A 14806-nucleotide genomic window follows, 5' to 3' on the forward strand; every position below is an offset into this window, starting at 1 on the left:
CAAACATTACTAAGGAACGATTAACAAATAAGCATCCCTCCTGCTCTGATCTGCCTGGACTGCCATAACTCACCACCCAGGCAGCACCACCAAAGGCTTCTTTGACCTTCCAGAATCCACAAAGATTTAGGGATATGTCCCCAGCTTCTTCCCAACCCCCTAAGCACTAGCTAACTAGCGTGTGCCTTAAGCCATAAATATAAATCAGTACTGCTCTTCAAAATATGATGCTAGAAAGCAAAGAACTGACTCCAGCAAGACTCAAACTCCCAGTCGCTTCCCCCCACCCTTAGAATCAGGGCCCATTTCAAGAGTTTTATTTCGTACCATTGTCCTTTCCCCTGCCCTCGGCTCCTCTGACAGTCCTTAAACCTGCCCAGTTCATCCCTACCTTAGAGCCCTTTTACTTATTGCTGCCACTGCTCAGAACACAAAACCCTGGGACAGGGCAGTGTGCTTCATCATCACTCACTTCCCTGCCCAGACACCTCTCCCCTGTAAGGCCTTCTTGCTCTCCCTCTCCAACCAGCCCCTCTGCCATCCTGCCTGCTTCCTCCATCTTCTTCACAGCACCTCTCTTTCTAGAAACTATTTATTTGGCAACTCTTTTTTTTAAAAATCTGTTTTATTATTTATTATTAACCTGTTGAGCCAAAATACCAGTCTTGCTGTATCCCTTGAGCTGAGAGCAGTGCCTGGCCCAGAACACATGTTCAGTACGATTCACTGAATGAACACATGCTGCTTTTCACTCAAAGCCTTCTGAACTTGGTCATGGTCATGGAGACTGTCTTCACGTCACACTCTGAGTGCTTTCTTGTATAAAAAATCAAATCTGGGGGTGTCTGTGTGACTCAGTAAGTGAATCGTCTGCTTTCAGCTCAGGTTATGATCCCAGGGTCCTGGGATCGAGCCCTGCATCGGAATCCCTGCTCAGCAGGGAGATTGCTTCTCCCTCTCCCTCTGCCCCTCCCCGTGCTTGTACTCTGCCTCACTCTCTCAAATAAATAAAGTTTTTCAAATAAATAAAATTTTTAAAAAATCAAATCTGCTCTGAAGAAAAACTGAATACCTGCTATCACTAGAGTCCTTCTAAAAAAATAAGTCACATACAATTTTGAACAGATGTGCAAAATGTTGCTGAAGAGTGGCTACCACCACTGGACCATATGGTGAGTCTCCAAGCTGATTACTTTGAGGGAGGGTGGCCTTGGATAGAGGTGGACACTCAGCATGCTGAAGAATCAGGTCCTGGTCACATCCATCCTGACATCCTGAGAGAGCTCTCTAGGCAAGCACAGAGGGATAGGGACACTGCTGTAGCTCCGAATATTTAGGGCAGGTCCCACCCTCTGGAGAAAGGCCTAGTGGTACAACTATATAAAGAGCTCACTCTGACATCTAGGCTTTCAATGACTTTCCTGCTTTGGTATTTGTTGCACTGTTCTCTTCAGCCTTTAATCTCTCCCTGCTTCCTGCTGCTGGAGGGGTTAGATCTCACATCTGGCGGGTCAGTGCCCCCACAATGAAGCAGACCGAGGAGCTAGGGGAAAGGGAGACAGGAGCAGGCTCTGTGACCCCACTGCTCCACACTTTAGGGAAAGGGGCAAACTCTCATCTTAACTGAATTTTTTCAACAACTTACTCCTTCAGTTAGTGACATGGTTAAGACCAAGATGTGGGTCCAGAAGAAAGCAGTCAGGAGCAGGTCACCCAGGAAAGTCCAGCTGTGCACCAGAAGGCAGCACTGTACATGGGACAAGGAGGAGGGTCCTCACAGGACAGGAATTCTTTTACAGGTCAGAAAGGAATCACCAATTACCAGCCCCATAAGAACAGGGTCTTGTCTCACCAACCCTGTAGCACCTGCCATAGTGCCTACCACATTAACAGACACACAACTCCTGTCCGCTGGAGAAACAAAAGAACCTCAGAATGAACAGACGTTCAGGGTGCAGGACTCTGCCAGGAGCAGGTCACATCATGTCCGACTTGCCAAGGTTTCCTCTGTCATGTTCCTCGGCCAGGGTTATGAGATCAACTCATTGCTAAGGAGTGGTCATGCCTGAGGAGCTCACAGACCCAGAAGAGAGGTCCAGGAAAGAAGAGAATGGGAGCCACCTTCCTTTATTTGCTAGGGCTCTCAATTCCAGCTGCACATTATTACCTGGAGGGCTCCTTGCCTGTGTGCTAATACCTGAACCTCACCCTACACCCGTTAGATCAGGATCTTGAGAAGAGAACTGAGCAACAGTATTTTCTAGGAGTCCCCAGTGATTCTAGCATACAGCCAGGATGGGGCACCACCTTCTCAGGTCAAGCTACAAGAAAACCTCAGTGACAATACCATAAACCTTGGCTCAAGAAGGCATACATACTTTTTATGATTTTATGATTTACCCAGTTTACTCCTGAGCTGCACAAAGTTAGACGGCCATCGGTAGGGAGGTTTAGTTAAAAAATCCAACACCCAGGCTTTGCCAGAATATCACACTTGGGGAGAAAGGAGGTAAACCTCAACTAATCTTTGATTTGTTCATTAAGGTGGATATTGTGAGGACAAGAAAGAAAGGGTGGAAGACACCTAGATTCTGTAAAAATACAGCCTGACAAGCAACAGGGAAGGCACAAGACTACCTGTGGAGGCCAGCCAAGGGTTGCAAACCCCTCAGAATGCACTTAACATGGGTAGGAGGCCCACCCTGCCGCCACAAAATTCCCAAGAGTGGTGATGGGAAGAGGCATCTGTGCCACCATCTGGAGGGGAGCCATATGTCAGAAGGAAAAAAAGCCAAAGAAGCAAGAGCATGGAATGAAGACAGGGCAGATCCTGCCCATGGTGGAAGAGAAGAGTAGAATAGCTGGGGTCACTGGAAAAACAAGGCCAACCTGGAATGCCTCCTGGTTCACTCTCTACCTGATGGAGGGGAGATGGTGCCCCTGGCACAGCTCATGCTCCAAGCAGGCAACCTTGAGGCCAGGGACTCAGAATCAAGGAGAAAACAGACTAGATGTCAGACAGGGAAACGAGACTGCGAGGCAGTCTCCATACTATGCCAACAGCAGCCAGGAGAAGTGGATCTCAGCTGTGGCCCCTGGTGACACAGCAAATGAGGAAATCAAAAACCAGACTCCTCTGCACGGCATTATCGTGATCCAATGCCCACCCATGGCTTTTTATCTAGAAACCACGGGTAGAGGCTGCTTGCTAGAAAATCCTACTCTGAAGAGCCCAGGTGAAGCAGCACTATATCCTCACACAGGGCAAACGACTCCATTCAAATCTCTTTCACAAAGAGGAATGCCAGGCTTGTGCTAGGAAGCCAGGAACCTGAGCTGCGGAGAGACACCAGCTGTATGCTGTGCTGTTACTCTTGTGAGGTCAGTGAGCATCCCAGGCTCTGTGGAGATCTGGGACCAAGTGGCTTTGGAGGCCTCCTATTCCTCACATCCCTGCCATGAATTTCCACCTCCAAAGGTCATTTGGAGAAGTCACTTTCTTACAGAGAATTTAAGATCTGGAGCACTGGGCTGGCTCAGTCAGAGGAGCACACAGCTCTTGATCTCAGGGTTGTGAGTCTGAGCCCCATGCTGGGTATAGAGATTACACACATACATACATACATACATAAACAAACAAACTTAAAAAATAGTTTCAGATCTATAGTCCATCTTATATAAGGAAAGGCCCAAGAATAAATACTCAATCATGTAAGCTTAGCCAGGGAGTGGTGACCTCTCTAGAGCCACCAAAAAGGAGGCCCCTGAAATGTAGAAATATAGGTCAGATTTTCAGAGAGTCAGGGGAGAACATGTGAGGATCATCTCCTAGGTGTGGGTCAACTGCCTCCAGCAAGGTAAAAATAAAGGGAATTTTTTTTTTAAAGATTTTATTTATTTATTCATGAGAAACACAGAGAGGAGAGAGAGAGAGAGGCAGAGACACAGGCAGAGGGAGAAGCAGGCTCCATGCAGGGAGCCTGACGTGGGACTCAATCCCAGGTCTCCAGGATCACGCCCTGGGCTGAAGGTGGCGCTAAACCGCTGAGCCACCTGGGCTGCCCAATAAAGAGAATTTTAAGAACAATTACTTCTGTTTCCTAGAACTATCTATGATACCATGGTGCATATTTTCCTGGAAAATACAAGACATTCAACTGAAACACATCAATTTATCTAAATTTAATAAATAAGGTATTACCAAATAAAAATCTAAAAACTCACTGCCAAAGGAAAGGAAAAATAATAATATTTACGAAAGGAGAAATAAGCCAATCCCACCAACAATAAAGCACCACAAAATACCTAAGAATATTCCTGAGATTTTCTATTTAAGAAAAACTACAAAACCTGATTAATTAATAGTAACCATGCTCCTGAATGACAACTTTGAATATTGCCAAGACAGCATGATATTCTAAGTTAGGATTAATTAAATTTTAATCAATAACCCAATGGAGCTTTATTTCTCCATAAGCTGGAAAATTATTTTTCAAATCATTTTAACATAGAAAAATGTGTAGAATATAATGGATACACTTATAGAATATCAATTTTATATAGTGTGCATAGATGCAAACAAAATTGATATAGCCCATTCTATAATGTGATAATTATATTTCTAAGAAACCTTACATTATCAAAAATTATCATATAATATATATCATTTCAATTAGAAAAGGAAAATTAAATCTAGAAGTGAGTAGGAATAAAGTTATTTTCTCACAGAAATTTCAATGATAAAGGTGTTCAGGATTGTTAGAGTTAAAACAACTGGGAGCAGGGATGCTTCGGTGGCTCAGTCAGTTAAGCATCAGGCTCTTCATTTCAGCTCAGGTCTTGATCCCAAGCACAGCATCAGGTTTGTGCTCAGCAGGGAGTCTGCTTCTCCCTCTGCCTCTGCCCCTCCCCCTACTCATGATTTCTCTCTCTCTCTATCTTAAAAAAAAAAAAAAAAAAGCCGGCGATCAAAACTACTGACATCAACGAAGACACAGAAATGCTTCCTTATTTGCCTTTCCTCTGGAAGTCTGGGGCCTAGTCCCCTCTGCCACAGGTGGCTCTGACTTGGCAGATTTCATTACAACATGAATCACAAAGGTCAACTGACATCGACAAACAAATGCAGCAACAAAAGCAGGTGTGAGTTACTCTGCTCTCTTCTGTTGCAACAGTGGTTTTCCATTTGAGAGAGCATCTTTCTCCTTAGAAGCAACCCTGTCATGCACACAAAGTGAATTTTGGTTCTTAACTGACTGCTACGTCCAAAAGCGTGATGAGAACTCATCGACAGAAGACATGCCTTCATACCAAAATATCTGGATTACTGGTTTCTGTTGTTTTGCTCTTTGTAATTTTGCGGTTTATAACTGCTTACCACAATCCTTCAGTAAGCATATATAAGTCTACAGTCATATAGAAAAATGATCTCTTAATAGGAAAAGCAGTATTTAAAAGGAATCTTTAGGGACACCTCAGTGGCTCAGTGGTTTTCAGTTCAGGAGGTGATCCTGGGGTCCCAGAATCGAGTCCCAAATCGGGCTCCCTGCATGGAGCCTGCTTCCCCCTCTGCCTCTCTCTCTCTCTCTCTCTCTCTCTCTCTCATGAATAAATAAAAAAATAAAAATTAAAAAATAATAATAAATATTTAAAAAATAAAAGGAATCTTTAGTTCTTTATTTTTTTTTAATTTTTATTTATTTATGATAGTCACAGAGAGAGAGAGGCAGAGACACAGGCAGAGGGAGAAGCAGGCTCCATGCACCGGGAGCCCGACGTGGGATTCGATCCAGGGTCTCCAGGATCGCGCCCTGGGCCAAAGGCAGGCGCCAAACCGCTGCGCCACCCAGGGATCCCGGAATCTTTAGTTCTAACCACCTTAGTCTGGCAATTACTTCCCTTTACAGCATTTTCTTCCCATCATTACCAAATGTAGTTTTTACGTAGTCATATACACAGGGTCTAAATAACTTTAGGTTTTTAATTTCTTATTTATATTTTATAAGCACTGTCATCCTGCTCCATAATCTTTGTTATTAATATGTGAATACTCTGAATAATATTCCAACAGAATGACATAATCTAAGTTAGCATTTCTCTCCAGTTGGGCATTTAGGTTGTTAACTCTTTGCATATATAGTGTTCTTATGCTGTTGAATTCTTTTATTGGGATAATTTCCCAGAAATGAGATCATTAGCTCAAAGGGTAGGAACATTTTTATATTTCTTGGCAGGTATTATTGTCTTTCAAAAGGACCATCCCAATTGATGCTACGCTCTAGAATGAATAAAGCTTTCTGTTTACTATTGCTGGACCAGCACAGATCTTGATCATTTTTAAGTTTACTTTTACTTAGTATGGATAAGACACTATCTTAATATTGCTCTAATCTGCATTCTTTCATAACTAGCAAGTTAAAATTTTTTTCCCTACACTTTTTTATTTGTAGTCACATTCAAATCTAAATTGGGAAGACTTATTCTCAGAGAGGATCAAACACTATTCAAGGCTAACAGACAAAGCCTGGGGATTATACAAGACTTGGAAACACGCATCAGTCTTCAAGCTGGCAGACCGGGGATCCAAACTTGGCTCCAGCATGTCCTAGCCATTTGACCTTGGCTCACTGTAAAATGGGACCACAGCTACCCCAGGTGGTTGTTATGAGGACTGAGATACAGGGTTTCCGATTTTCAATCGGGGTATACATCACCTCTACAGCTTTAAAATTCCTGAAGCCAGATTTAAGAAACAAAACAAACTATCAAAGAAAAAAAAAGAGAGACAAAACAAGAAACAGACTTTTAACTGCAGAGCACACACTGATGGCCACCAGAGAGGTAGTAGGGAACAGTTGAAACGGGTGATGGAATTAAGGAAGCTGCCTGTGGTGATGCTCATCACCAGGCAATGCCCAGAATTGCTGAATCACTATACTGTACTCCTGAGATTAATGTAACACCGTACATTAAATATGCTGGAATTTAAATTTTAAAAAAAAATTACTGAAGCCAGATCTCACCCCAGACCAAATGAGGCAGGAACTCAAGGGGTAGAGCCCAGGAATGTATGTTTTTTTAAAAGCATCAGCAGAGACTACCATTCCCCACGGGAGTGTTTCTGCCTCACACTCCTGGTTAAGCACCACAGACACACAAAGCACAGAGCACTGGTTTCTCATTCTCACTCTCAGAGCTGACCTTGCTTCCTACTTCACAGAGAAAACAGAAGCAATTACAGACTCCCACCTGCACACGGCTCAGCCTGCCTCTGGATCCACACTCGTACTACGCCTTCTCTCCCGCAGTGGGAGTGAACTGCTACCCCCTTCACTTGCAGACTGACTGCCAACCCTCTCCACTTACAAGGTCAGGGACATAACAAACACTCCCTTTCTCTGGTACATCAATTCCTCCCTCTCTCTCTACCAGATCATTCCCATCAGCTTATCATATTATCACATGATCCATTTTCTCACACACACACACACTCCTCCTTAACCTCCTATCCATCTCTGGCTTCCACACTATTTCTGTTCCCTTTTACAGCAAAACTCCTCAAAAAAGGCTGTTTACACCTGCTGCCTCCAATTCTATTTTCTCTTGAACCCACTCCAATTGGGCTTTCATCTCCTTGGAAACAGTACAGCAAGATCATAAACTACCCCATTCCTAATCCAGTGATAAATTCTTTGTCTTATCCAACTTGATCTACCACAGCTCTTTAAAATAGCTCATCATGCCTTTCTTGAAGCTTGATCTCCTCTTGACTTCCAAGTGAACCTGTCCTCTGGTTCCTCTCCTACCAAAGAGGTTGCTCCTCCTCAAATTCTTCTAGTGATGTTGGAGTCTCCTCTTTTCCCCAGCCCTGAGCACTGCAGCTCCAAGATACACTCCTAGGAGCTCTGCTCTATAGTCATTCCTTTGGGAATAGAGTCAGTCTCACAACTTTAAATCCTATCTATGTACAAATTATTCCCAAGTATATCCACCATATATCCATATATGTTAGATGATGTGTGTGATCTGTTTTTATTTCTTACTCTGTTTGCCCTCTAAGAATGCAAATTGCACAAGGACAGAGATTAGGTTTTATTCTCTGCTATCTCCCCATGGCTAGGCACACAAGATATATTTGAAAGAATTAAAGCCCGTATCTGCCTCCAACAAACAATACCAGATTTCTGTACCGATTTTTAAATGACCACTTAAGGTAACAACGAACAGCTCTTAGAAAGAAGAAATAAGACTAACAGAGGATTTGGAGAATATATGTAGGTGTAGAAATCTCATATCAAGCAGAGCAAAATGCTAGAGTTGAAAAAACAGGAAGGAAAAGATTAAAAAAAAAAAAAGGCAATCTTTCCAAAACATCTAATATATGAATGCCACACATGACAAAAGATAAAATCATTCAAGAAAACTTGCTACAACTGTGACCATTTCATTTGTGAAATTTGGTTTCCCAAATGAAAGGGCCCACTAAGCACCCAATATAACTGATGGCTCATTGTCAAGTGATTTCAGAACACTGTTGACATATGAGGTCCCAGAAGCATCCAGAAAGTGGGAAAATAAATAGGTTTTGCAAAAAAGAACCAATGGTTAGAAGAGTACCAGTGGAAAAGTAAAAACACCAAATCCGTCACCACTACAAGGAGACAAGGAATATAAATGTCACAAGCAGAAAAGAGAGTTGACAGCGGTGGCCTCTGGGGGTCTGCAGGGCTGGGGGCTTCTGGTTTTCATACAGAGCCGCACAGAACTATTTGTAACTACCCATATATACATCTTAAGGAAAAATGAAATTTACATTGGAAGGTCCCCCCAAACTGAACCAGCAGTGGGAGACGACTGGATGACAACTTCACAGAAGCACTATTTGGCAGCATGTGCACAAATGCTTCCCGCGAACACACTTTGACCTCGCAGCCCCAGGATGAGGAAAACCACTGCGGGCCGGGGGTGGGGAGTAGATGGCTGAATGAGAGTTCTGACCACACTCATTCTACTAAAAAATTATAAACCATTGTAATTTCATTTACTAGTAGACTAAAGAAAACATGCAACTGGAATCTAATGCAACCATAGACGATGGAGTTATAACACAGATTTACTAAGATGGGAAGGTGCCAACATTCTGCTGAGTGGGAGTGAAGAGTTCCAGAACGGCAGGTGTAAACTCCTTTATACAAAACTTTCAATTTGGGATAACTTCTCCTCTTTTCTTAAATGGGCACACGACTTTCTCATGTTATTCAGGTTTTCAATGTTTCCTCTTCGGAGGGGCTTTATGAGACCACTTTTTCTAAAACAGCCAATTCTTCCTGACAGCAATCCCCTGGATTCTTTCACCCAAACATTTAGCAGAGTCTGATGAATGATACCAGATCTAGGCTCAAATCCTGGCACTACTGCTTGCTACCTGTGTGACAACAGTGACTCAAGAGTATGGAACACAAAAATAATAACATATATCTAACAGGGGCACCTGGATAGCTCCGTGGTTGAGCATCTAACTGTGGCTCAGAACGTGATCCCAGAGTCCTGGGATCGAGTCCCGCATCGGGCTCCCCACAGGCAGTCTGCTTCTCCCTCTGCCTATGTCTCTGCCTCTCTCTCTGTCTCCCATGAATAAATAAGTAAAACCTTAAAAAAAAAATACATATATATATATATACACACACAAACACCTAACATTTATATGTTGGGAAGAAAAGCTGATTTAATGTGGGTAGTGTGTGTGCCTGCTTAGTATGAGAAAAGGTTCATTATCAAAATGATCTCTTGTAAGTCAAACTCTCCCTCTTTGCAGTTGACATGATACTGTACATAGAAAACCCAAAAGACTCCACCCCAAGATTGCTAGAACTCATACAGCAATTCATCAGTGTGGCAGGATACAGAATCAATGCCCAGAAATCAGTGGCATTTCTATACACTAACAATGAGACTGAAGAAAGAGAAATTAAGGAATCAGTTCCATTTACAATTGCACCCAAAAGCAAAAGATACCTAAGAATAAACCTAACCGAAGAGGTAAAGGATCTATACCCTAAAAACTACAGAACACTTCTGAAAGAAATTGAGGAAGACACAAAGAGATGGAAAAATACTCCATGCTCATGGATTGGAAGAAATAATATTGTGAAAATGCCAATGCTACCCAGGGCAATTTACACATTCAATACAATCCCTATCAAAATACCATGGACTTTCTTCAGAGAGTTGGAACAAATCATCTTAAGATTTGTGTGGAATCAGGGATCCCTGGGTGGCGCAGCGGTTTGGCGCCTGCCTTTGGCCCAGGGCGCGATCCTGGAGACCCAGGATCGAATCCCACGTCGGGCTCCCGGTGCATGGAGCCTGCTTCTCCCTCTGCCTATGTCTCTGCCTCTCTCTCTCTCTCTCTCTGTGTGTGACTATCATAAATAAATAAAAATTAAAAAAAGAAAAAAAAGATTTGTGTGGAATCAGAAAAGATCCCGAATAGCCAGGGGAATATTGAAAAAGAAAACCAGAGCCAGGGGCATCTCAATGACGGATTTCAGGTTGTACTACAAAGCTGTGGTCATCAAGACAGTGTGGTACTGGCACAAAAACAGACACATAGGTCAATAGAACAGAATAAAGAACCCAGAAATGGGCCCTCAACTCTATGGTCAACTAATATTCGACAAAGCAGGAAAGATTATCCACTGGAAAAAGGACAGTCTCTTCAATAAATGGTACCGGGAAAACTGAACAGTCACATGCAGAAGAATGAAACTAGACCATTCTCTTACACCAGACACAAAGATAAACTCAAAATGGATGAAAGATCTAAATATAAGACAAGAATCTATCAAAAATCCTAGAGGAGAACATAGGCAACACCCTTTCTGAACTTGGCTGGGGCCAAGTTGAACTACTGGGACTTCATCAAGATAAAATGCTTCTGCACAGCAAAAGAAACAGTCAACAAAACTAAAAGACAACCTACAGAATGGGAGAAGATATTTGCAAATGACATCTCAGATAAAGGGCTAGTATCCAAGATCTATAAAGAACTTATTAAACTCAACACCAAAAAAAACAAACAATCCAATCGTGAAATGGGCAGATCACATGAACAGAAATCTCACAGAGGAAGACATAGACATGGCCAACAAGCACATGAGAAAATGCTCCGCATCACTGGCCATCAGGGAAATGCAAATCAAAACCACAATGAGATACCACCTCACACCAGCGAGAATGGGGAAAATTAACACAGTAGGAAACCACAAATGTTAGAGAGGATGCGGAGAAAGGGGAACCCACTTGCACTGTTGGTGGGAATGTGAACTGGTGCAGCCACTCTGGAAAACTGTGTGGAGGTTCCTCAAAGAGTTAATAAAAGAACTGCCCTACGACCCAGCAATTGCACTGTTGGGGATTTACCCCAAAGATACAGATGCAATAAAACGCCGGGACACCTGCACCCCAATGTTTCTAGCAGCAATGTCCACAATAGCCAAACTGTGGAAGGAGCCTCGGTGTCCATCGAAAGATGAATGGATAAAGAAGATGTGGTTTATGTATACAATGGAATATTACTCAGCCTTTAGAAACGACAAATACCGACCATTTGCTTCAACGTGGATGGAACTGGAGGGTATTAAGCTGAGTGAAGTAAGTCAATCGGAGAAGGACAAACATTATATGGTCTCATTCATTTGGGGAATAATGAAAAATAGTGAAAAGGAATAAAGGGGAAAGGAGAGAAAATGAGTGGGAAATATCAGAGAGGGTGACGGAACATGAGAGACTCCTAATTCTGGGAAACGAACAAGGGGTCGTGGAAAGGGTCGTGGGTGGGGGGTTGGGGTGACTGGGTGACGGGATGAACCCTGGATGTTAGGCTATATGTTGGCAAATCGAACTCCAATAAAAAAATATACAAAAAAAGTTATCTCTTCTGCACCCTTTTGGATTATTTGAATTTTTCTCCTGATGAAACTATCTTTTGTACAAATACAATAACCCTTTAGTAAAAACAATTTTATTTTAAAAATACACAAAGCAGAGAAAGAAAACGGACATAAAATACCACCACTTGTCAATTATATAAAATAAAAGTCAGTATGTCCCATCTGAAACCATCCTTACCCTCTAGTTAACTAGCTTTCTTTCTCTGCTTATACAGACACACATACATCCATATAAACCTTTATTAAATAAAGTCAGGATCATGTCACCTGGTTTTTTTCCCCCCATTTTTCAATATATTATAGACATGATTCCATCACCTCATTCTCTTTACCTGGTACAGTGTATTCTGGTGGCATGTAGCAAGATTTAAGCATTCCCCTATTAATGGACTTTCAGAGTGTTTTCCATTTTGTGCTACCACAGTGCTACAATGAGTGATACCCTACATATCAGCCATTACGAGATTCCCAAAGAGGGCTGAATCATAAGGGATGGAGGTTTTATCATTGTTTTTAAAAAAATATTGAATAGACACAAAAACAGTTATAAAAGTCATGCAAAAGGGTCCCTGGCTCAGTGGGTTAAGTGTCCAACTCTTGGTTTCAGCTTAGTTCATGATCTCAGGGTCCTCAGATCAGGTCCAAGTAGGGCTCTGCACTTAGCAGGGAGTCTGCTTCTCCCTTTCCCACTGCCCCTCCCCTCACTGCATTTTTCTCTTTAAAATAAATAAATAAATCTTTAAAAAAAATAAAGTGACAATACAATATAGTCACCACACACCCATCACTCAGTTGAACTATCATTATGTTTGAAGCTTCCCATTGCCCCTCTGTGATTCCATGGCAGAGACATTATAGGAGGTGCCATTTGTCAACCTTTTACTTCTCTCTTTGATAAAAGAAAGAAATATCTCACTAATACTTCCTTTTCCATATCTTTAATTATTATAAAATAGAGTATCTTCTCATAGGTTTATTGGCTATTTGTATTTCTTCTTCCATAAACTGCTTATTCATTTCCTTTGTTTAGTCTCCTTTTGGATTGATTTGGGTGTTTTATTTTCTGATTTGAGGAAATGCTGCATATTGGGGATATTAACCCACTGCTACTACTCATGCTGCAGACAGTACCACATCCTTCACCATAGAAAGTGTTATGTCTCCATGCAGATGGCTCTATTAATTCTCCTTCTGGCTTCCCAAGTTTAGATGACTATTTTGCCCATATACTCTTCAGAATTTTGTTTTATACACTTAGACTGTTAACTCACATAGACCTTATTTTAGCATATGGTGGGAAATAGGGCTCTATTTTATTTTTTTCCAAATGCACAGCCAGTCATTCTCATAGAATTTACTGAATAATTCCTTTCTCTATAAAGACTTCATTATGCATCTAATTTTGACATGCATATATAAATACAAGTATCTGTACATGTGTATGACCTGTGTGTGTGTGTGTGTGTGTGTGGACACATATGGCACTTGTGGTGTTTACACGGCTGTTGTGGAGTCTGTTCTCTTCCATCATGCTGTCTAGACTGTGCAATGCCATAGAGTGAGGTCAAAAGAAATCACTCACCTGCCCTTCTTCATCAAAAGCCATGACCACCACAGCAGCTCCAAACTTCTTAATCTTCCTAGCCTTCTCCAAGAAGTCATCCTCTCCCTCCTTCAGACTAATGCTGTTGACAATGCATTTTCCCTGGCAGCACTTCAAGCCAGCTTCAATCACAGCAAAATTGGAAGAGTCAATGCACAGGGGCACCTAAGATCAGAAGGGCAGGAAAAATTCACGGAAGATTTACAAGTCACCACCCTCCCCAAGAGTCCTTATTTATTTCTTATTTAGGGAAACAATACACAAGAGTAGTGAGGCAGAAAAAGGACTTTAATGTATTTGTTCTTAAAGCCCAAAATACTTGGGAGTAATTCCAGTCTCACATGCATGAGAGAGAAGTTGACAAATCAAAGATCGCAGCTAAACACCGGAATGAAATCAGATGTCAGTTCACAGTGTCATCACCAGTTTGCACCTTCAAATGCCTAAACCTCAAACAGGATTCAGATATCCCTGATCTGACTCTGGGATTAGTGTTTAGCCTCACATCCCCAGGAACAGCTCTCCAGCCAATTATTCAAATTCAATCTTGGGCTCCTGGGTGACTTCCTGGTTGGGCATCTGCCCAAGTAATGATCCCATAGTCCTGGGATCGAGTCCTGCATCAGGTTCCCCGCAAGGAGACTGCTTCTCACTGGGCCTCTGTCTCTGCCTCTCTCCGTGTGTCTCTCATGAACAAATAAATAAAATCTTAAAAAAAAAAAATTCAACCTTCCCTTTAGAAAATCAAATTCCTAACTGGAAAAAGCAAACAAAAAAAAGTTTTACTCCTAGGAAGGAAAAATGTAATATTTAATAAATGCATAGAACTACAATAAAGGACAAAACTGGAATGCACAGAGAGGGTAGGTTTATTTCTCACAGTCTCCATGCATTCATGGCTCTATTCTAGGAAAGGTGAAAGTTAAGGGTTTCAAGGCAAGACTAGAGTCAAGCAAAGAAATGAAACAGGGCCGCTGATCTAAGCTCCATTACTGCACCCACTCAATAAGTATACAACTAAGGGACAACTACACTGGGCCCCGTGCTAGACCTAGGGGCAGTGACAGAGTAGGCGGCTCCCTGGCTTCCCCAAGCTTTCTGGAAGTAAGTGATTTAACAAATAACAACATGAAGCGTGGGTAAGGCGAGGGCATGAGAGGGACAAAGCTGCTATGAAAGCCTGTTTCAGGGCAGCAGACCCCCCCACATAGGCACAGGGAGAGCCAGGCAGGAGAAGTCAAGGAAAGGAAAT

General features: G+C 42.2%; 1 protein-coding gene across 7 annotated transcripts in view; it reads right to left on the reverse strand.

Moving 5' to 3' along the window:
• The window catches only part of MTR (5-methyltetrahydrofolate-homocysteine methyltransferase), a 107587-nt gene that overhangs the window by 48405 nt on the left and 44376 nt on the right, over positions 1-14806 (reverse strand). For all 7 annotated transcript variants that reach the window (XM_025448525.3, XM_025448521.3, XM_025448520.3 and 4 more), the window contains one exon: positions 13534-13719. In XM_025448525.3, the coding sequence (XP_025304310.1) occupies positions 13534-13719 (186 nt within the window). The remainder of the gene's footprint in view (positions 1-13533; positions 13720-14806) is intronic.

Source organism: Canis lupus, chromosome 4 (genome assembly GCF_003254725.2).
Source record: "Canis lupus dingo isolate Sandy chromosome 4, ASM325472v2, whole genome shotgun sequence".
NCBI classification, from domain to species: Eukaryota; Metazoa; Chordata; class Mammalia; order Carnivora; family Canidae; genus Canis; species Canis lupus.